The 22,537-nt window shown below is 40.7% G+C and overlaps 2 protein-coding genes across 10 annotated transcripts in view; one reads left to right on the forward strand and one right to left on the reverse strand.

Moving 5' to 3' along the window:
- Positions 1-9,350, forward strand: part of PAPLN (papilin, proteoglycan like sulfated glycoprotein) — a 95,099-nt gene extending 85,749 nt beyond the window's left edge. For all 3 annotated transcript variants that reach the window (XM_060761235.2, XM_060761244.2, XM_060761253.2), the window contains 4 exons: positions 114-241; positions 1,395-1,503; positions 3,212-3,387; positions 4,812-9,350. In XM_060761235.2, coding sequence (XP_060617218.2) covers positions 114-241; positions 1,395-1,503; positions 3,212-3,387; positions 4,812-4,960 — 562 coding nt within the window. In that variant the 3' untranslated portion in view covers positions 4,961-9,350. The remainder of the gene's footprint in view (positions 1-113; positions 242-1,394; positions 1,504-3,211; positions 3,388-4,811) is intronic.
- NUMB (NUMB endocytic adaptor protein) overlaps positions 9,153-22,537 on the reverse strand; it is an 83,783-nt gene continuing 70,398 nt past the window's right edge. For 5 of the 7 annotated variants that reach the window (XM_067462809.1, XM_060761275.2, XM_067462808.1 and 2 more), the window contains 7 exons: positions 22,241-22,315; positions 19,740-19,880; positions 18,913-19,114; positions 14,550-14,849; positions 13,377-13,526; positions 12,183-12,338; positions 9,153-11,055 (listed from right to left, as the gene is read on the reverse strand). In XM_067462809.1, coding sequence (XP_067318910.1) covers positions 10,346-11,055; positions 12,183-12,338; positions 13,377-13,526; positions 14,550-14,849; positions 18,913-19,114; positions 19,740-19,880; positions 22,241-22,315 — 1,734 coding nt within the window. In that variant the 3' untranslated portion in view covers positions 9,153-10,345. The remainder of the gene's footprint in view (positions 11,056-12,182; positions 12,339-13,376; positions 13,527-14,549; positions 14,850-18,912; positions 19,115-19,739; positions 19,881-22,240; positions 22,316-22,537) is intronic. The other 2 variants (XM_067462811.1, XM_067462810.1) reach the window with 1 other exon arrangement.

Raw genomic sequence — 22,537 nt, forward strand, 5'->3', positions numbered from 1 at the left:
AGATAGGATTTCTGTTGCCTGGTTTTTTTGAGGTTTTTTTTGGGGGGGGGGTTGTGGAGGAAACCATGCTGGCCCTTAAACATGTGCTATGCTCTCTCACCTCTGGCTTCTAGGCACAAGCAGCAGTCGGATGGGGCCATGGTCATCAGTCGTCTTGCAGCAGAAGACGCTGGCTTCTTTACCTGTATTGCTTCCAATGGTCGGGACCAGGATCAGAAAAGAATCCAGCTCAGACCTAGAGGTAATCAAATGTGTATGTACATGCTTACAGACATAGCTCAATGACAATTGCTGGATGCTAATTTACAGCTGTAATTAGTTTGCAATGGGAACCGTTGGTGTGCATGGATCCCTAGTATGTGTTTCAAGTGTTCACAACTTGCAACAATAAACCAGAGAGTTTAAAATAATTGCCTCCCAAGCTCAGCCACTCACACAAAAGGAAGTGTCCTTGTATGGATTTGTCTTATGCAAGTATTACATGAATGGTTACTTGTGTGAATCAGTAACTTCACCAGTCTTATCAAATTTCAGCCACCAGCATGTTTATAGCACAAAATAACTACACCGGTGTTTGTTTTGTTTTGTTCTGTTTTTGTGTCAGGAGCAACTTGAGAAACTACAAGTCACTTCTGATGTGAGAGAATAGGCTGTCTGCAAGGACATTGCCCAGGGGATGCCCAGATGTTTGACTACCCTGTGGGGGGCTTCTCTCATGTCCCCGCATGAGTAGCTGGACCTGACAGATGGGAGCTCACCCCACTCCCCAGATCTGAACCACCAACTTTTTTGTCAGCAGTCCTGCCGGCACAAGGGTTTAACCCATTGCGCCACTGGGGGCTTCAGTGTTTATCTACATTGGTATAAATATGGAAGAGGAGGAGGAGGAGATGCAGTCAGCACTTTTTGTCTTTCTTTCCCCTCCTTTTTTTCCTATTTTTTTTTTTTTTTAGCTACAGAAGATATTTAAGTCACTTATTTGAATTTGTAATGCTCATAGTTTTCTTGGATCAAGAAGACAAAGTGGCTATGGGAAGAGCTTATTTCTGCAACCAGGGCCCTCAGATGAGCTATGGGAATTTCTCCCCCTTAAGACCAAAGTTCATAACTTTTTTGCAGCTAGAGGAAGGCCATGAAAAGAGAGGCATTTAACTATAGGTTGATGGTTACATCACTAAGTACTCTGGACAAAGGCTGCTATTGTGGCACATAATGCCGGGATTCCTTTCCCACACTACAGTAGGCCAGTGTCCAGTCAGAGGGGCCAAGTTCACACAAGCAGCAGGGCTTTGGGTTATTGCAACCGGTTACAGTCAGAGCTGTGTATTCAGAGAGTCATTCCGGCACCCTGGGCAGAACCTTCCTGAGATGGAAAATGCCCTTTTCCTCCTCAGGAGAGCTGAGAATCACTGGCCTGCTGCCCAGCCTCTCTGTGTCGGAGGGAGGGGATGCCGAGCTTCGGTGTGTGGTGGAAGGCAGCAATGTGAACATAAGATGGTCAAGGTAAGGAAATTCATAAAGGAGCCACGACACTTTTCATTCCAATACCAATAAAGCAACCGGTTATTGCCATCTGAGTGTCTTAACCTTTTTTGAGCCATAGACTCCTTGGTAAAACATGTGTTATCATGTGCATGCTAGTCGGGTGTATAATAATAGTATTTTTAAGTAGCCCTGAGCATAAACCAAGGCCAAGATCCTGCCTTTGCAGATGTAACCACAACATTATTTTCAATACATCTGCTGATGCTTCTCCCCCTAAAAATTCCATGTCTTAAGCCAGGCACTGCCTCAACCAAAGAGTTTCCTAGGCACCGCAGATGGAGGTGCTTGAAAATGATGCTTGCAGTACTGGAAACCTTTCAAGCTGGTGCACTTCTTGGTTTAAGACAGAGGCTCATGGAGTCGTGTTTGGTCATTAATGAGCACAATCCAGCAGTTATAATATCTTAAATCCACCATATGATCTTGTAAATACTGAAAAGCATGTCAACTGATATTTTAAGATATTTGAAACAACTGTGATATGAAAATATGTCATTTCTATTGGTGACAAAGTCTCAAGTACTGCTAATTCAACTGTAATGTGCTGTCTACATTCATAATTGAAAGTAGAGCTGTTCCAAATAGAGAAGTTAATGAGAAAAAAGACGTGATTTTTGGCTTGCTGTGAGTCTTTTGGGCTGTTTGGCCATTTTACAGTAGCACTCTCTCCTGACGTTTCACCTGCATCTGTGACAAGCATTCTCAGAGGTTTGTTCAGAGGTCTTTTGGAAATGAGGTTAAGTGGAGTGTATACATTTCTGTGAAATATCTGTGGAAGCATTCCACAGATATAATATGTATACTCCACTTGTCTCATTTCCAACAGACCTCTGAAAAAAATGTCGGGAGAGAATGCTACTGGAACATGGCCATACAGCCAGAAAAACTTACAGCAACCCAGTGATTCCAGCCATGAAAGCCTTCGACAACAAACATGATTTTAATGTATTGTCAAAGGCTTTCATGGCTGGAATCACTGGGTTGTTGTAGGTTTTTCAGGCTATATGGCCATGTTCTAGAATCATAGAATCATGAAGTTGGAAGAGACCTCATGGGCCATCCTGTCTAACCTCCTGCCAAGAAGCAGGAAAATTGCATTCAAAGCACCCCTGACAGATGGCCACCCAGAAGCAGTCTCTCCTGACATTTCACCTCACAACCTCTGAGGAAGCTTGCCACAGATGCAGGTGAAACGTTAGGAGAGAATGCTTCTAGAACATGGCCATGTAGCCCAAAAAACCTACAACAACCCAAATGTGATTTTTCTCCCATATTTGTGGGCCCATTGACCTATTTACACCATGCATGGCCAAACTTCAGCCCTCTGGGTGTTTTGGACTCCAACTCCCACAATTACTAACAGCCAGTAGGTTGTTAGGAATTCTGGGAGTTGAAGTCCAAAACACCTGGAGGGCCAAAGTTTACCCATGTCTGGTTTACACTCTCTTTGGTCTCTTTGGTCCAAGGTTAAGAACCCCTGATCTAGAAACCAAGTCTCGTACTTATTTATTTATTAAGCCCAGTCACATTCTTAAGGATGTGTTTCTTAGAAGGCTTTATAGATGTGGCTTGTAACAGGTTTTACATAACTTCTGATGGGCATGAAATGCATGAGAATGATCTCAGTTTCAAAGGACCAGACACCAATTTAAGTGTTTTGACTCAGGAATGGGGTTCCGGTGAGAGCGGACAGTCATCGCATACAGCTGCCTCAGGATGGAAGCCTGCTCCTGAGCAACGTGCAGATCAGTGACGAGGGGTCCTATACCTGCAATGCTTACAGTGGCAGCAATTCTGTCAGTGCCAGTACAGATGTGAAAGTGATCAGGAGGAGAACAGAAGGTGGGTGTGCCCTACAGTCCTTTTGACAATCTGCGAAGTAGGAGCAGGGAACGTGTGCCATTTTTCCCCAGATGTTGTGGGACCACCTCATCATATGCTTCCAGGTCACCTATTAACTTAGGGTGACACCATGCATTTCATACGGTATCTAGCTTACAGCACCAGGTATTCATTGGCTACCTGGGGTTGACCTTACTTAGTTTCCAAAAATCAAATGAGGTCTGGTGTCATTAAGGTACAAGTCAGATTACAAGTTTCTGGAGGGTACAGGGTGGGGTGGCGTGGTGTGGGAGAGAATTCTGTCCTGAAATGTCCATCCTGGGAATAGATGGGTTTATGGCCATATCTGGCATGGCTTCTATGTCCAGTATCCACATACATAGAGCTCACAAAGACATCTGGAGAAGTGGTTCTCAACCTTCCTAATGCTGTGACCCCTTAATACAGTTCCTCATGTTGTGCTGACCCCCAATCATAACATTATTTTAGTTGCCACTTCATAACTATAATTTTGCTACTGTTATGAATCCTAATGTAAATACCTGATTTTGTTGATTTTCATGGTTTCCTCCATGAAAATATGGCTACTAGTATTTAAAAAACCCTCTAAAATCAGGATAGTAAATAAAGTACAACGCTCACAAAACAAGTGAATTCCAGACAGGAAACAATCAGGGCCAGCTAACAAATCCCAACAAAAGATTCCCCCAGGCAGGAAGCAGCCAGGCTTCGAAGCTGTAAGGCCATTCAGTGCTAATCAAGCTGGCAAATTGTGGCATTCACACTTGCCTCAAACAGAGAAGAGTTCTTTCTCCCACCCTGGACATTCCACAGATATATAAACCTCACTTGCTTAGTTTCCAACAGACCTCACAACCTCTGAGGTTGCCTGCCATAGATGTGGACAAAATGTCAGGAGAGAATGCTTGTTGAACATGGCCATACAGCCCAGAAAACTCACAGTAATCCATTGATTCTGGCCATGAAAGCCTTTGACAACACATTGAACATCATTTATCATTTAGAGCAGTGTTTTCCAAACTCTGATCTTCCAGGTGTTTTGGACTGTAGTTCCCAGAATCTTTCATCATTGGCCAAGGCAACTGTGGCTTCTGGGAGTCGACACCCAAAACATCTGGAGGACTAGTTTAGAAGTTACTGTTCTAGGGCATTGCTCTCCAAAAGTGGTAATTATTTCCCCAAAGCCTCTTCTTATGTTACTGTTTGCATGTGAATTCTCATTTCTGCTTTTGGATCTCTTCCATGTTGTTTCATGCATAATATATTTGTTTTACCTACAACACTGCAAATGTGCCACATATTTGCATGCTCCTTCTGGGAAGTAAATGTATGTGCTTTTATGTCTCATGTGTTTGCAAATGGTGTGCAGGTGTCCTCTAACCTCTGCCTTCCTCTTCCTCCAGTGCCTGCAGCTGTTCCTGTGGACCCAAGTCGTGAATGTGTTGACCAACCCCATCTGGCTAACTGTGACCTGATCCTACAGGCCCAACTCTGTAGCAATGAATATTATTCCAGCTTCTGCTGTGCCAGCTGTGCGCGCTATCGTGGCTGAAGCTCTGCCTCTCTTCCATTTGATGCTGCTCCAGAAGAAAGAAGCTTATAATCCAGAAATGATTTTAATGGAAGCAATCTCCAATTTGATTACTCAAGCACATACATGGGGAAGTCAGGATACAGACAGAAAGCAGCTAGAACAGTTGGCAAAAGCCTTCTGTAAGTTTTTTTGCAGTAGAAAGACCTGGTTGTATAAAATCAGCTATGATACGTTCATTTCTCTCACAAGCAATATGGACCGGTCAAAAGAAAGAGAAAACGACGCCTTAGTCTATAAACACATAAAATAAAGCAGGGGCCTTGTCTTTTCCAGAAGATTGGGACCATATTTGTGAAATCTGGCATGCTGACCTTAAATATTTTTCCTACAACTACACCATGCTTTTCAGATTTCCAAGCAGACAAGAGGATTTGTTCCACAGCAAATACAGAATTTGAGAAGAGTCCTGCACTTTAGATACCCATTGAGCTACTTCTACTTCTTAAGATGTATCTATGAAACTTCTATGTTTCTTCTATGGCCACCTTACTGAAAATAAGCCCGCTGAACATTGGGGAATTTCTAGTTCAATCACCAACATCTTTACTTACAAAATCTCAAGAAGAAAATAGACCTGTTGTGCAAGTTCCAGAATTCTTCAGACTCATGAATACCACTGTACGAGGTTTTCTTCTAAAATCTTGGCAGGCCAAGGTCTGCATCTTTGTTTATCTTCCGGTTAATCACTATCAGATAAGCTTAATATGTACTGTGTAAGGATGAGCTCTGAGACCAAGAAGGGTCAGGTCAGGTAATGGGAGATCTTACCTCAAAGTTCAAAGCAGTCATTTTTACTGACCTTCTGTAAGCAGATTCTGCGGTTGGGGACTGGTGGTAGAAAGGAGCAGAGATCCCAAACTAAATGCAAGAGGGGAAAGGAATGCTACCCAGCATGTACTTCAGTAATTTTATGTGAAACACAACACACTTTTGGGAATCCCAAAATAAAAGTCATTAACCATGAGAAAGAAACAGGGATAAGTTCAGATCCTACTCTTTTTATTCACAGAAGAAAACTGTTGATCTAAAGCTTACCCTTTCTGACTGAGCTTTTATAATTGAATTAATAAGGATGTGACATGAAAATCCCTAGTGTTATTTGCTTACATTAACTTTCCTTTCTACAAAAAGAAGCCACACCAGTGGCGTGACCTAGAAGTGCTGCCTTAGGCGCCAGTCTCAATTCAAAAGATCCTATTTGCTGACAATAGAAGATACCTTTCCATTAATTAAATAATCTTGCTACTTAATAGTCTACAAAACAGTAGGTCAAAAGAGCACTTTGCAATGCAACAGAACACCAATAAATGCTAAGGCTATGGCTGTCATGGAAACTACAAGAAAGGCTTCTACCATAAGAACAAAGGAAGAGGAAACCCCAGCAGAGTTTATGTGTGTGTTGTGCCACTTTGAGTCTTCCACTGCAGACTGCTCCAAATAGTAGCTACGATATCTACATCAACCAGGAACTCTACATAATAGACAACTACTGACTGTCAGCTTCAGGACTGAGAAAAGTTTTCTCCGCTTTCTCTTCATCATTAACTTTCAGGACACACATTTTACCTGCAGGTGGTCTTCATTTCCTCATGTGCATCAGAATCTTACACATCGTCCAAGTGCACACAACCGTCCAGTTTTACTGTTTGCTGTGTTTGTCTGTGACTAACTGCAGTTACATCCATATAACATATTAGTTGCTTTTCCTATGCAAGCAGACTTTAAGATCCCAGTCCTAAAGTCAATTCCCATATTACCAGCACCAGAGGCATGTTCTCTTGGCTGTCATGTGATAAAAATGTGTTCTGCGGAAACGTTTATACGCACAACTACTGTAAACTATTGTATCCACAAAAGATTAAATCGGGCCTTTCCATGTTATTGCTATACCCTTATCTAATTCTATGTAGACAGATACAAAGCATAGCAGTGATTCAATGAGACACAACTTTACTACATCTGCATCCAGTAATGGAACTACCCCAACCAGGTTTGCCTTGAAATGTTTTCTGACCTGTTTCCTCAGAAAATTAATAACAATTGAGACATTTGAACACACCATTTAAGGGAGGCATGGGCAAACTTTGGCCTGGCTGTTAGGAATTGTGGAGTTGAAGTCCAAAACACCAGGACAGCCAAAGTTTTCCCATGCCCGTTAGTTCAGCTAGCAGACTGTACAAGTAACTTCTCTTTCCAAAATACCAAGGTACAATCATACCATGGGGATCGACTATTTGGGGCACTGATTTCCAACATGACTTTGAACAGCAACAGAGCGTATTCCCGTAAGCCATTAGGGCTGTGAGGGGGATGGGGAATCCGAGCTGTGTCAAGTTGCAGTAGTGCATCAAGGAGTAACCATTGCCATTCTGGGTCTCCAACAAGCAGTCTCAATGTCCTTTATTAACAGCTGGATGTCCAAAGGGGGTGACAGCTGTTTCTTCCTCTAGGCTGCAGAATCAGATGCTGCCTAGGCACATTTCACATCTCCCTGCCAAGAGAAGACATCCTAGCACCCTCAGGTATCATACTTGGGGAGGAACAAAAAGGCCAATGAAAGTGCAAACTGGAACCTTCAAGTTGTTATTGCACTGGAAGAAGGCCTATTGCAAAACGAAGCACTAGATACCTTCTGCAGCTTACTTCAGAATATCTGGAATTAGCATCCATGGCCATTTAAGCCAATAGGATACACTAACTTGTAGGCCTTTTCACGCATCTCAAGACCAACCTGTTTGGGATAGTTCAGTTCTTAGGCTGCAGATTTAATAAAATGTCTTTTTTCTACCATGATTCATTTTTTAAAAAGAGCATACCAATATGTCCCCCCAAAATTCATATTGAGCATTATTTGATTATTTAAGAGAGTATCTTCAATTATATTAATATTTTATCAACTGCCTCCACTTAAAATGCAATATTCAGAGCACCCCATTCAACAGAACCCATCATGAATCCTATTTAAGGAGTAAAAACAACATGATGTTACACATTTAGGGTTCAACCAAGACAGTGCCAATAGCACTGCTGGGCCTTCTATATCTCTAGGAGGAGAAATGCCACTGTTCAAGAAAACAACACATCTTTTACTGAAATAGGAACTACTAGGTCACATGGTTTTCAACAAAAAAATAGATTTAATGTCAGCGTATTTCAACCATAGCAAAGAACAACAGGAAAGAACAATCAACAGAACAAAACATGATACGTTATATCTTCTCATATTCAGGATTTGTTTTCCATGGATGAGGAAAGGCAGAAAGTTTTCCCTATCAAAAGCAGATATGTTAGTGGAGGTTCTGGGATCAAATGTTACCCTGAAATCTCATTTGCTGTCGTGGGTGGGGAGCCTGCAGCTGTTTAAATGTTGATGGACTACAGCTCCTACCAGACTGATGGCAGCTGGAGCCCAAAATCCCCAGTCTTGCTTTACAGTAATAGGAAGTGTACAGGTTTGACAAAAGGAACATGCTTTTTTTTTTCCAGGAGGTGGTACCCACCATGAGCCCCAGCCATGATGTACTAGATGGTACCCATATATATGTTACTCCAAAGTGCTATATGGGGACAGGGAGCCATTCTAGGACTGGCTTTTCACATTAGCAGTCAAATTAGCCCATTGTAAATTTATATTTTTAGAAGTTATGTGCAGACTCAAGGAAAGAGGTTATTTGTGCACAGCACTATAGCATACTGCAAATTAGGACACAGTCATACAAGTGAAATGTGTGGCCTTCCAAATGTAAGATTCCAGCTTTTGCCCGTGCTAGGCACCACAGCTAATGTAACCTGAAGTTCAACATCTGAAGGATCATATATTCCTATTGCTGCTTAAAACAAGCACAACCTGATTTCCAGAGCCATTTCTGAGTAGTGTAATAGCCAATGCCAAGTGCAAGATCAGAGTATGACGGATGAAGAGCCACGCAAAGAGCAGGTAGGAAGCAACAGGTGGCACTCGCAGCACATGGGCAAGCTTTCCAAAAGCCTCCAAGTTTCTTGCTTTTGGTAATTCGTTTCTCAGAAAAGTCCAGATAGACACTAGCCTCCTGCCCTGAGTTTGGAAGTCCAGGCATATGGCAAATGATCTTGTGCTGAGAGAAGACTGAAGACCAGGAAAGGGACAAGGAAGCTTCCTGAGAAAGCCACATCGTCTACTACCAACATTTATTTCTGTTAAAGCAGATTATAAATCATCAGTACAAATATATAACTTACATTTGCTTGTAAGGCCAAGTTTTAAGAGTAAAATTTAAAATGAGATGGATTTCATGATTTACCAGAGGAAGAACATGAAACAGCTGCAGTCTAGCCACACACTTTCACACAGAATGATGGGGAAAAGCTTTTTTTTAAAAATAATAAAACCTAACAAATGCACATAAAATGGGTTCCTAAGTAGACCTGATTGTAGATTTGATTATAGTTGTCACAGTAGTATTAAAACAGATTTAAGACAAGAAAACTGCAGCAGTACATGAAAGAACCTATATGTTCTGTAATATCGTCTACTATGATTTCTTAAAAAGAAAAGAATTTTCCAATTGTTTTCAAACCAAGACAATACTGCTCATAAACTACTCTACAATGATTTCTAATTGGTCATGACTCATGATTGTTGTTGCAATATGCTACTTACAATGAACATACAAGAACAAGCTTGGAACTCTGCTCCCCACCCTATTCCCATATTATTCAGTGATAAATCAATCTTATGTACAATTTTACATCCACCCCGTTATAACTTTGGCAAGATTACTTACAACTCGTTCAGCTTTTAATATCTAGACCTATTTAAAATAATCTAAAATGCATAAAAATAAAGATTTTGGCTTTATTTTATATATAATAATCAACGTGTCACTCAAAATGGAAGCTCGTCCTTTTTCATTGACAGCACGTGCTGAGCAGCTTTCATGATTTCCCCATCAGCCCATTCACCACTGTACCTCCATCCCCATTATTCCTCGTTTTCCCTCAGGGGAACCGGTCACTTTAAGACAGTGGTAAGTAGCTTGCTCTTTGTCTTATGAGGTCTTTTGAGCTTCTTGTGGGAAAAGGGCTTCAGGGCTCACTTCCCATTTTCAGCCCTTTCAACAGTTCCTTTGCCATTTAAGTTCCCAAGCAGGAAGCAAGTGGTAAGGGATACATTTCCTAGATTAATTTACAATTGCTCTGGGGATGGGAACCTCTTTCCATGATTGTTCCCTCTCCATAATCCTGCTCTGTTTCCTCTGGGACATCAGCATTTGGACAATGCCACTCAGAAGTCCCCTCTGCCCTCATATCCCCTTACATCCAATCCCAACACACACACACATGAAGTACAAGCCACAGGACTGCTTAAAGTTCAATCTCAAAAGTCTTCTGTAATTCACTTGAGAAAGGATTAGTTGGAGATGGGTTGGTACGCTGCTTCGATTTGCTCTCCAGTGCTGCCCACTGTGCTTCAAAAGGGTCAACCTGATGGGCAGCTGCCGGTGGCAGCACATGCTTATCCTCTGTCGGCCATTTGGCAGCGTCCACACCATTGAATGCGGCTGAGCCATTGAGCTGCTGGCCAGGAGGCTTAAAGAAAGGGCTGGCAGTAGCACTGTTAGTTTCATACTGAGGAAATGTCTGTTGTTTTATAAGACTGGGTGACTGATGAGAATGGGATACTTGTGTGTGGCTCGCAGTGCCAAAGACATTGGCTACCATTTGGGAAGGAGTGATGCCAACCACCGGTACACTGGGAGCAGAATAGGGCATCCCGTTTGCAACAGCGTAGGGTGGAGGAGGAATAAATGCAGGCTGCATCGGCTGCACCACACCAACGGGGACTGGTGGAGGGGCAATAAAAGTGTTGACTGGAAATGTCGGCGCTGCCTGAGAAACTGCAGCTGGAGGCTGCAGAAGGGGCTGAGGAGCTGGAGGCGGCGGTTGTGGCTGCTGCAACCGGACAGTTTTGGATACTTCCTCCAGCCAACGGTCTGCCTCTGAAGGAGTGCGCCTGTGGTTCGCCTGGAATACAATTGGTGAGGTGGCTCCTGAGTCACTACTCCACTCAGCACCTGCGAAGGAAAGCAGATGTTAGGACAAAAGATGAGATGTTAAGGTTAAAGGTCACCCCATCTCTAATCACAGCTCTCTGAGGGAGACACAGCTTCAAGATAATTTTGCAACTGAAGTACAATATTTCATTTCGTCACTGCGGTTAATGTAGAAGGGAAGATACAGATGTCTATTGAAGCTTTGGAATTTGGACACTACAAAAGGAGGGAAGACATTTGCAGGCCCCTCATTCAAGATACAGGGGATACGGGGTTACAGGAATTGACAAGAATGTGGACACTGGGGAAAAGGTTTTCAGGCAATGGCAGATTTATGTATTTCTGGAACTGAAACACAGGCAAGAACACTATTCAACTACCAGACTAGCTTAATACCCTGTATGTGCAAAATATTAACACTGTCTTCAGTATATGCACCACTTGTCACTTTGTCCTGTTAAGAAGAGTTTGCAGAGGTCTAAACAATGCTGTGGCATTTGCACCAGTGTTTTCCACTTCAGCATGATGCACTCAAAAACCCTGGATAAAATGCACAGAATATTATGCTGGCTCAACTTGACAGAAAATATTAAAACTAGCAACAGGATTCAAGCCAATGTGTGTAACTGTATTACATTTGGTTTACAGATCCCTTTCTTGAATACTATGAATAGGTAAATGGATAGCATATTTCAGCTAGAAAATGCATAACTCTGAGAATATGCACTTGCGATTTATAAAAAGCTCTACTGTTATGACTCATAACTGAACTTTCCCTCATCTGATGCTTTATCACAGGAATAGGAATCCTGTAACTTCCAAACCACACACAGGAGACTTGCTCCATGTCTTCTCTCTTATGCCTGTTTTGATTTTCTGAAGGATTGGATAGCTAAAATTAGAGGTATCCTGGTTAATGAAAAATCTTGGACTTAAAATACATAAATCCATTTAAGCCCAATCCCTTCATAAAGCAAGAAAGTGTGTCTCAAGTAACTTTGCCACCTACTTGCCTCTTATACAATTTTCGCTACTTTCCCTCAAACATGTTACACCTTTAAATTAAAAACTATAAACACCTAAGAGATACTGGCAACGCATGCTTCAAATTTCGAAAGGGAACACACATGATCTGTGTCCAGTCTTACCAGAAACAGGACCTGCAGCTCCAGTTTTAGCCACCGCTGGAGCAGCAGGGGCATTAGCCCAAGGATTGGTTTCCCGAACTGGTATTGCTGGGGGTGCTACAGTAGTTTGAGTTGGTTTAGCAGCAAGCACACTGAACGCAGAGGCAGTGCCATTGACTAAAATGGGAGCAGACAACATCAATGCTGTTAATTCATGCAAAGCATGCAGGTGACTGGGATGTGAAAATAAATGCAGTTACTGCCAACATGCAGCGCACAACAACACCACTCGGTTATATTCTCATGTTATTAATCTACAGACATTTTAAACAGTGCCTTTGACTCAGAAAATCTTTGTTGTTGCTGGCTCTTTGAAGCTATGTGGACAGCTTTCGATTAGCAATGTAGCAGAATACTGCTAACGTGGCTTCCACATTTTATACTCAAATGTAGTTTGGTTTTCCTGAACCTAAACAAGACAGTTTACTACTTCCTGTGTACTGGAAAATCAAAGCTACTAATTACACTATAATCATGTTCTTCTGACCACACTTTCAAAGCCAAAGGGAGTGACTTTGCTATTCACATAGGCTTCATGAAAAATGTGGTTTGAATTGTGAGGTGCTATAACAATTCTGCCCTTATAATTTATTCCACCTGAGCATTTACTACAATCTGACCTTCTTAGCATATTTTTCCTTATTTAAAAAAACAAAAAAATATATAGGTAGCATACTTTACTGGACTCTGTTAAATTTTAGAGGCTGCTGCTTTACATTTACAAGAGGCCAAATATACAAAAAGTTACTTAACATTAATACTGAAAGGCCCCTTTCCTTCAAATGAGGAATAACTTTTGGACCATTGTGAGGAAGAGCCAACCAAGGAGACCTAGGAGAGCAAGGGATAAAGACCTATGAATCTAGATATTACACTTCCTTTACAGTATTGTTCTACTAAGATCTGAAAGAAGCAGTCTTCTATTTCTAGAAAATCCTCCTCTACAATGAGTGTATAGATGAACGGATTGTCATTTGAACAGGAAGTTAACAGAGGGAAAGGCTACAAAGCAAATTAAAATAACATGACTTTGAGTGCAAAAGAAAACAGCTGCAAGGCAATCTGAGACACTAAGATGATGGGTGACACAAGAGGAAAGCAGCACTGCATATATATAAAGCATCATAAATGCACCCCTGTTTTGACGGGACAGACCTTGGAAAGCAGGAGACTGTGGTGCAACCACAGTGACAGGTTTTGTCATAGGTGCTGAGGAGAAAGGATCCTCTGACGGTGTGCTAAATGCATTTGTGATCTGGGAGCAGAGGGAACTAATGCTATCCACTTCTCCTTCGACTTCAGGAACTAAAAGGGAGAAAAAGATTGCACAGATATGTAGACAATTTATTATGGGGATCTAACAGGTCTTTTCTCCCTACACATCTTACAACCAATGTGTTGTCAGTGACTCTTGTAAAGGTTTCTGTAGGTAGTGAAAACTGCATCCACTATTTCACATAACCAAGGTAAAAACGTTAAGAGAAAAGCTAGAACACAGCCATGCCCAATATAGAGGACTGGGCATGGAGGATGTTAAATACCTTGTTCATTTTAATGACATATCCTCTGGGCACATTTACCTATTGTAACAATGCTGTAATTTAGTAAAGCTTCGCAACCCTCACATGCAACAACCAGGTGCTTCTTTCACTCTTTTGTGTAAACATATGTGAGTAACAATATGCTAACAGTTTGACTCCTCAAGTCATACATTTTCACTTTTGAGCAGGCGCCATGTAGTTCCACCTGTTCAGGTGGTTAATAGATATTAATAGCTATTAATCACAATGTGAGGCCTAGGTACTGGTAGTATCCAAAAGAACTTCATAAATAGGAAAGTTTATTTTAAAATCACAATGTCATTACATGATGACATAAAGCTAATTTGTAAAGGTTTTATAATATTTCAAGTGTGAAGGAATGTCTCTCCCCATCTGTACCTGCCCAAAGTGAAGTTAGAGGGCATGGGGAGGAAGGCATTATAGCACCCCAAATACGGAATGTCTTCCCTTTTTGAGGTCCAACTGGCACCAACACTGGTTTCTTTCCAGTGCCAAACCAAAACATATTGTTAATTAAAGCCTTTAGGAACTAATCTACTTTAAAGTGTATAAACATATTAATGGCTTTTAAAATGGCTTAAACAGCCATTTTGCTTAATATGTTTTTATCTTGTTTCAATTATCTGAGATGTCAATATGAACATACTTTAAATTATGTTTCATGTCTCAAATAAATAACAATAAATTATACAAATAACATTGCTTCTATAGAACCTTTTATCAAATGTGAGCCAGTTCAAAATGTAACCGAATACAGAACACGCACCTGAATTTTTCATGGGGAAGTCAGTCTTCCTTTGAACTGTTGAAGGCAACTCATTAATTCTCAGGGACAGCTGGCGTTTAAATGGAGACATCTTTTGGCTGAGAGCAGGAAAACCTCTAAAAGAGCCTTGCCTTGCAAGTTGCTCTATTGGAGCATGTCTTCGTGGGATGGCATGAGGGTTATTTGACTCTTTGTCAGCAGAGGATGCAGCATCAGCCGTCGGAGAAGTGGGGGAACTTGGGGAGGGTGCTGTGTTGCCAAGTACAACAGTTGATACAGTTGTTTTCACATCTGCTTCAACTGTGAGAAAAAAGGAAAAGCAGTAATACTGGTTAAAGGATCTTTCTCTGGCTGGGCAAACGCTGCTAGCACTCTTTGGAGAGCTCTTTATTGTTTAAAATTTAAAACAATTGATAAAAATACAAAATGTTCCAAAATGCTCATGTCTACCAAAATAGACTATTGTGTTTTTATCATGATTAATACATGCACAGTGGTCAAGATGATTAATTACTGACTTAACCTTTATCTAGGTAAGCTTAGCAAACATTCAAGCCATTATCAAAATGTTTCTGTACATTCTAGGAGATATGAGCATCCGTTATCTGAAAGGCTTAGGGCCAGAATTGCATTGTTTCAGATTTTGGAATACCTGTATTTGCATAGATATTGCAAATGGGACCCAAGTCCCATTTTAATTAATTTATGTTTCATATACATATAGCCCGAAGGTAATTTATACACAATGTTTTAACAATTTTGGTGCAGGAAACAAAGCATCAAGCAAAGTGTCCCTATTTCAGCCAAATGAGGATTCTTTTGGACCATTTTGGATTTCAGATTTCTGGATAAGGATACCCAATCTATATTTGTACCTTCCCTTGAAGAACTGCCAGCCTTTTCTTAACTGCTTTCAAACATTCTATCTGAAGTTAAAATGAACGCAAGACTGAGGATATGTTTTGTTTGACTTATTTAAATCCAATTCTTGGGTTTCTATAAAATTTGGAGATGTAACTCAAGAGTAAATCTCTTTATTTTTTTAATTGTGCCTTTAAAACTTGTAGGATGATAGCCTTATGCACAACTTACAGTGTGCATGTATATACTGGAAATGCATGGAGACTACAATCCAAAACCAAGGAACTATGTAAAAATATGACAGCAGAAATTATGTTGGCATGGACAATGTGACATATCTCTCTATAGCAGTGGTTTCCAACCTTTCATCCTTTGTTTTGGACGTCAGCTCCCACAATTCCTAACAACTGATAAGTTGGTTAGGATTTCTGGGAGTTGAAGGCAAAAACAATTGGAGCCACAAAGGTTGGGAACCACTGCAAACAGGAAGTATGAGGCACAACCTCTATTCACTGAACTAGGATTATCATGCTCTATATTTTCCTGCCTGTATATTTTATGGTCTTCATGAAGGGAGGAATTTACTATCAGTGTGTAACAACCTGCACCTTCTCAAAGCTAACTTTCTTCTGACATATGTTCCTCCTCTTCCATGGCAATTTAATAGCCAGAGGAAAGCGGGAGGTATCAGAGAAACTAGGATGTCCTAGAGCAGTTGTGAGCAACTGTGGAACACAAAGTTCCCTAGGAGATTTTGGTGGATCCTATCTTCTTTAGCCAAAAATAGGTCAGATGTTGCCACTACAGGGTTTATATTTCAGTCTCATCATCAAGATGAGGCCTGGACATTGAAAGTGTTACTGCTAGCATTCTGGGATAATGAAGTAACAACTGACCTGATTTATGAAAAGAAAGCCTGGCTGGGTCAGTAAGACCAATCTACAGTGTTGGCAAAAGGTACAGTTTTCTGGATAGTAAATAGAAATATGGAAGTTTATATTGGCAATGCAAAAACAACATGAAAGAAACACTTCACATGACTCCATGGGAATTCCTGTATAATTAAAATATCTGGTTCTGGGATAGGGAAAAGGCAGAACTACTTAATGCCTTCTTTGCCTCGGTCTTCTCACAAAAAGAGAGTCTTCAACCTCAGCAAGATGGAGTGGATGAGGGATTGGAGGACATCCAACCCCAAATTGGGAAAGAAGTCGTCCAGGAATACCTGGCCGCTCTTAATGAGTTCAAGTCCCCAGGGCCAGATCAACTACACCCCAAAGTATTGAAGGAACTAGCGGAAGTCATTTCGGAACCATTGGCAACCATCTTTGAGAGTTCTTGGAGAACGGGAGAAGTTCCAGCAGATTGGAGGAGGGCCAATGTGGTCCCAATCTTCAAGAAGGGAAAAAAGGATGACCCAAACAACTACTGTCCGGTCAGCCTCACGTCGATACCGGGCAAGATTCTGGAAAAGATTGTTAAGGAAGCGGTCTGCAAACACTTAGAAACAAATGCAGTCATCGCTAATAGTCAACATGGATTTATCAAAAACAAGTCATGCCAGACTAATCTGATCTCTTTCTTCGATAGAGCTACAAGCTGGGTAGATGCGGGGAATGCCGTGGATGTAGCGTACCTGGATTTCAGTAAGGCCTTCGACAAGGTCCCCCATGACCTTCTGGCAAGGAAACTAGTCCAATGTGGGCTAGGCAAAACTACAGTGAGGTGGATCTGTAATTGGTTAAGTGGACGAACACAGAGAGTGCTCACTAATGCTTCCTCTTCATCTTGGAAAGACGTGACGAGTGGAGTGCCGCAGGGTTCCGTCCTGGGCCCGGTCCTGTTCAACATCTTTATTAATGACTTAGATGAAGGGCTAGAAGGCATGATCATCAAGTTTGCAGACGACACCAAATTGGGAGGGATAGCCAATAGTCCAGAGGACAGGAGCAGAATTCAAAACGATCTTGACAGATTAGAGAGATGGGCCAAAACTAACAAAATGAAGTTCAACAGTGACAAATGCAAAATACTCCACTTTGGCAGAAAAAATGAAATGCAAAGATACAGAATGGGGGATGCCTGGCTCGAGAGCAGTACGTGTGAAAAAGATCTTGGAGTCCTCGTGGACAACAAGTTAAACATGAGCCAACAATGTGATGTGGCGGCAAAAAAAGCCAATGGGATTTTGGCCTGCATCAATAGGAGCATAGTGTCTAGATCTAAGGAAGTAATGCTACCCCTCTATTCTGCTTTGGTTAGACCACATCTGGAATATTGTGTCCAATTCTGGGCACCACAATTCAAGAGAGATATTGACAAGCTGGAATGTGTCCAGAGGAGGGCGACTAAAATGATCAAGGGTCTGGAGAACAAGCCCTATGAGGAGCGGCTTAGGGAACTGGGCATGTTTAGCCTGAAGAAGAGAAGGCTGAGAGGAGATATGATAGCCATGTATAAATATGTGAGAGGAAGCCACAGGGAGGAGGGAGCAAGCTTGTTTTCTGCTTCCTTGGAGACTAGGACATGGAACAATGGCTTCAAACTACAAGAGAGGAGATTCCATCTGAACATTAGGAAGAACTTCCTGACTGTGAGAGCCGTTCAGCAGTGGAACTCTCTGCCCCGGAGTGTGGTGGAGGCTCCTTCTTTGGAAGCTTTTAAGCAGAGGCTGGATGGCCATCTGTCAGGGGTGATTTGAATGCAATATTCCTGCTTCTTGGCAGGGGGTTGGACTGGATGGCCCATGAGGTCTCTTCCAACTCTTTGATTCTATGATTCTATGATTCTATGAGGTTGACTGGCTCCATCTACACTGTCATATAATGCAGTTTGAAACTTTATTGTATGGTCAGTGTAGACTCATATGAACCTATACAGGCAGTCCCCAAGTTACGAACAAGACAGGTCCTGTAGGTTTGTTCTTAAGTTGAATTTGTATTTAGGTCGGAAAAGGTATATTTTTTAAAGTTTAGGTTCAGCCGTATGTATGTATGTATGTATAAAAAGCTTTGGATAGTAGCATAGGGATTAACACCCCTGTATTGCTGTCTGTGGCCCTCTTCAGATAATTTCACCTCATTTTCTGTTACTGTGATAATTGGATGTGGAACCTTTTGGCTTGCTGTAGAAACAAGGATTGGTGAGAAAGATTCAGTAGATACCTTTTCCCCATGGCAACTCTTTCAGGAGTGAATTTCCCTTCTGAGGGGTAGATTTCTCTCACTTCCTGTTGTCTCACCTCAATTCTTAACTATGAGTTGTTTGTAAGTTGGATGTTTGTAACTTTGGGACTGCCTGTATTGACCATACAATGCAGTTTCAATGTGCACTTTATGGCAGTGTAGATGGGGGCCACTAATATTTTAATACAGCAATTGAATATTGGACAAGAGATATTGGACAAATGTGGTGTACTGGAGGTGAAATGGTAGTCAGAGAAAATAGTAATTTCATAATAAAACAGCCTACATTCAAAGTGACTGGACCTGTATTTCAATACCTTTAGTATCCTGTATCTGTCTCATGACATCCTCTCTTTCTGCTTGTTCGGTTGCTGTAGTAACCCTGAAAGATCCTTCTCTTGTGAATGTGGTTCTACTTGCATCAAAAGTGGCAGTCACCCCACACTCCTTCTCTCTTTTTTGCTTTCGCTCCAAGCAGGCTGCAAATGCACAGCCAACTGCATGACTCAACCTCTCTCCCTGAAAGGATATTGCGTCAATTAGAAACAAAAAAATGGAACTACATCTCCTCTAGACACAGCCAAATGATAACTAAGACTCAATACTAACATCCTGTGGCAATCTGATCAAGAAAATTCAGAGGAACTATTACAAGCATGCATAAGACACACAGTATTGAACATCTGAAGAGACAGAGACAAAACAACTGACTATATATCTCCTTTTAAATAATGAGTATTATGCTGCCCAGCTAGCTCAGACTGAAATATTGCTGTTATAAAACCCAATAACAGGAAACCCATTACAAGAATATTTAATGCAAGTATAATTTGCTTCTGCCTTTGTACACACAGAGCTGCACATTTTAATGTTTCCAGTTTGAAATATGACTTAAGCTTTACAAATGCATTGCATTTAACAAAGGGATTGCCACAAGAAAACTACTATAATTTATTATTTATTTATTTCCAATATTTCTATCCCGCCCTTCTCAGGGCGGCTTACAAAACTAAGTTTCTCTAGACGAATAAAACTATCATCGTTAGACTAAAATGTCCTTTTCAATAAAAAGACCTCTCTCCCCCCCCCCCCATTCCCTTTGAAAGAGGAATGTTGCTTTTTTGTCATCCTAGAAACATCTTACCGTGTCCTTTACAGCCATAAAGCAATGACATATCCAGCGCCGTGTAGTGCCATCTCGACAAATATAAGAAAATGCTCTGTCAAAATTCCTATCTGGAGCACAGAAAGAAACCTTCTCTATTGTCTGATCAACTATAAGGTCCTAGAGGAAAAAGAAAAAAAAACCCAATATGATAGCATACATGATTCAAATCATGGCAGAAGTATATATTTCCAAACCTCTCTCTCTGGGTTCCTAATTCACGTTAATACAAAAGTTGCCTCTCTCGCATCCATTAGACTTAGCTATCAGACTTAACAGATGGATGTGCTGAGCCTGCCTACCACTCTCTATATAAACATTGATGTAGCTGAAATGCCTATTAAAAACGTATAATTTCAAGATTTATTTGCAATGGATGGAATTCCAAAGTTTGGAACTTTGTACCAGATGCTTCCAACCACAAAGGGGAAATGCTATGATTTATTTTTTACATTAGTGGGCATATTATTAAAATCAAGTACAGGGATAGAAAATGTGTGGCCCTTTGCCACATAAAAATGATTGGATATATACATATGATGATGTGATGAGTAATTCAACAACATTTGGAGAGCCACAAATTAACACCACTAGTTTACGGCAATATTAAAACTGACAGGTTTATTAAGAAGCCCCAGGATCTGAAATGTTGTTGATAAGTTTAACTCCATTTGAAAATTATTTAAATGACATAATAGTAACAGTCCTGGAAAGGTCGTTTATAAAAATGTCATGCAGGTGTACCAAAAGCAAAAAAAATTAAATAAACTAGCATGATTGAAATTTAAATTGGGAGTTCTGTGCCTTCAAGAGCTTGACATTCTCAGGGTAAACTTAAACATGCATAGTCTATTGACATACACTTGGCAACCTGGCTATAGTGTCTCTGTATGTCTGTTGGGAGGTGTGCGTGTTAATACCGATCATTACACAGAATATTTCAGAAGTGAGTAGGAGTAAGATCTTTTCTACTCCCTTGCCTTAATCCCTGAGCTATGTTTTAATTCCCTTCATCATCCTGGCTCCAATACCAGTAGTGAGCTGGGGGGTGAGGGGTATAGGTGCAATTCAATAAGTGATGTGCTTCTGTCTATTTGGTTTCACTACCATCTCCGCACATCACATTTCATGACAAAAGGAGGCTCTACCACTGCCTTTCAGTCAAACTTGAAAATGCATATCTAAGGAAACAAATCACATGTCTGGAATGGTCCTCGGCAGAACTTGTGACACGTCTGTACAATCACATTGCACATAAAGCTCTGAAACAATTGAACATCTTACCTAGCAACTTCGGAACCTAAATCTAAACCAGGAGTTTTCTGGTTCATTTTAGACTACTTTCTGGAGAGTTCTGAAATCCTGCAAATGGAGACCTTTCACCTGTATATATCCAATCATTGCCAGCACAGTCTTATCAGAGTCAAAGATATATCATTTTTAAAGCTGTCCTTCAGCTTCAGCATATCTTCTTTGAAAGAACACAAAGCAGAAAAAGGACATAGTTCCATTATCTGTATTGTTCCAAATATTGTAGCTGGCCTACATCATGTTATGTACTACATGATGCAATATAATACTTACTCCTCCTGTCCTTACACGAAGTGCCGGCTGCATCTATTATTCGCCCTCTACAATTACTTCTACTTATCACTATTCTGAAAAAGGGGAAAGAATAGTCCATCCTACCATATCAATGGCAACACTTCCAATTGTCTAGAAGATAATTTAATGTAAATTTTGTGTTTAGTAATAAACTGAGTGAAATGTAAGATGTGTAATTCTTGCTGGTCTTCAAATAAAACCTTCTGACAAAGCAGGACATGTAAATCATCACACAATTAGATGCTTTTAAATTAAAACCAGGATCAGGGAAAGCAAAATAAACTAACAAGACACATCCACTGGGGGAAATGTTCACATATAAAAAATATGCATGAATTAAATAAGCTTTTTGTTTCACCTCAATAAATTACTAGAGGCATTCTAAAGCTTGGAGTGGAAACCATGACTGAGAATTACTTGGTTGAAGAACTTTAAGAGTTGTATCTTCCTTACAGATCTTAATAATTTCTCATAGCATTAATTGAAAACACAGTGAAAAAGAATTCACATCAATAATACATATTTCTATATACACTATGATCGCTTGCAATCATTTTACAAAGACAGAGAGATAATTACCATTATTTTTTGTGTTTTCCTTCTGACTTTTTTTTGGCTGAGACAAATGAATTTTTAAGCAATGAGATCAAACAGGAATTGAGGGCACACTGTTATTTACTTAGAAAATACATAAAGATATAAACAGCCTAAGTAAAACCAACATTTTGAACTGAGCCATACAACATTTCAGGAGTTGGCCTCCAGCACATATAACATTTTAACATGCTTTACTAAAAGAAGCAATAAAAATTACATCATTCCATATTGTATATTTAGTTTAATCAGTGAAGGATCCAAACCAAGCAGTGGCTAACCTTTGTTTTCTCATCAACAACTCTGAGTCCATCCGCTGAAACCCACAGGACTGCTTTAACTGCCTTCTTTCCACTCTTTCAGGGAAGGAAAAAGAAACACAACATTACTATTATGCTGTCCATCAGGCTGCTTGCCGATTTCCTCTTTCCAAGAAGCACAAAAGTCACTGTGCAGATATCCAACTTCAGTAGGAGCGCCCAAAGCCAGATATTCAGACCAAACAACAAAACCTCCAGAGAGTCAAGCCGAAGCCAGTCTTTCAAAAACACAATGCAAAAATAAGAGGGAAAGAACAG

Source organism: Anolis sagrei, chromosome 1 (genome assembly GCF_037176765.1).
Source record: "Anolis sagrei isolate rAnoSag1 chromosome 1, rAnoSag1.mat, whole genome shotgun sequence".
Lineage (NCBI taxonomy): Eukaryota > Metazoa > Chordata > Lepidosauria > Squamata > Dactyloidae > Anolis > Anolis sagrei.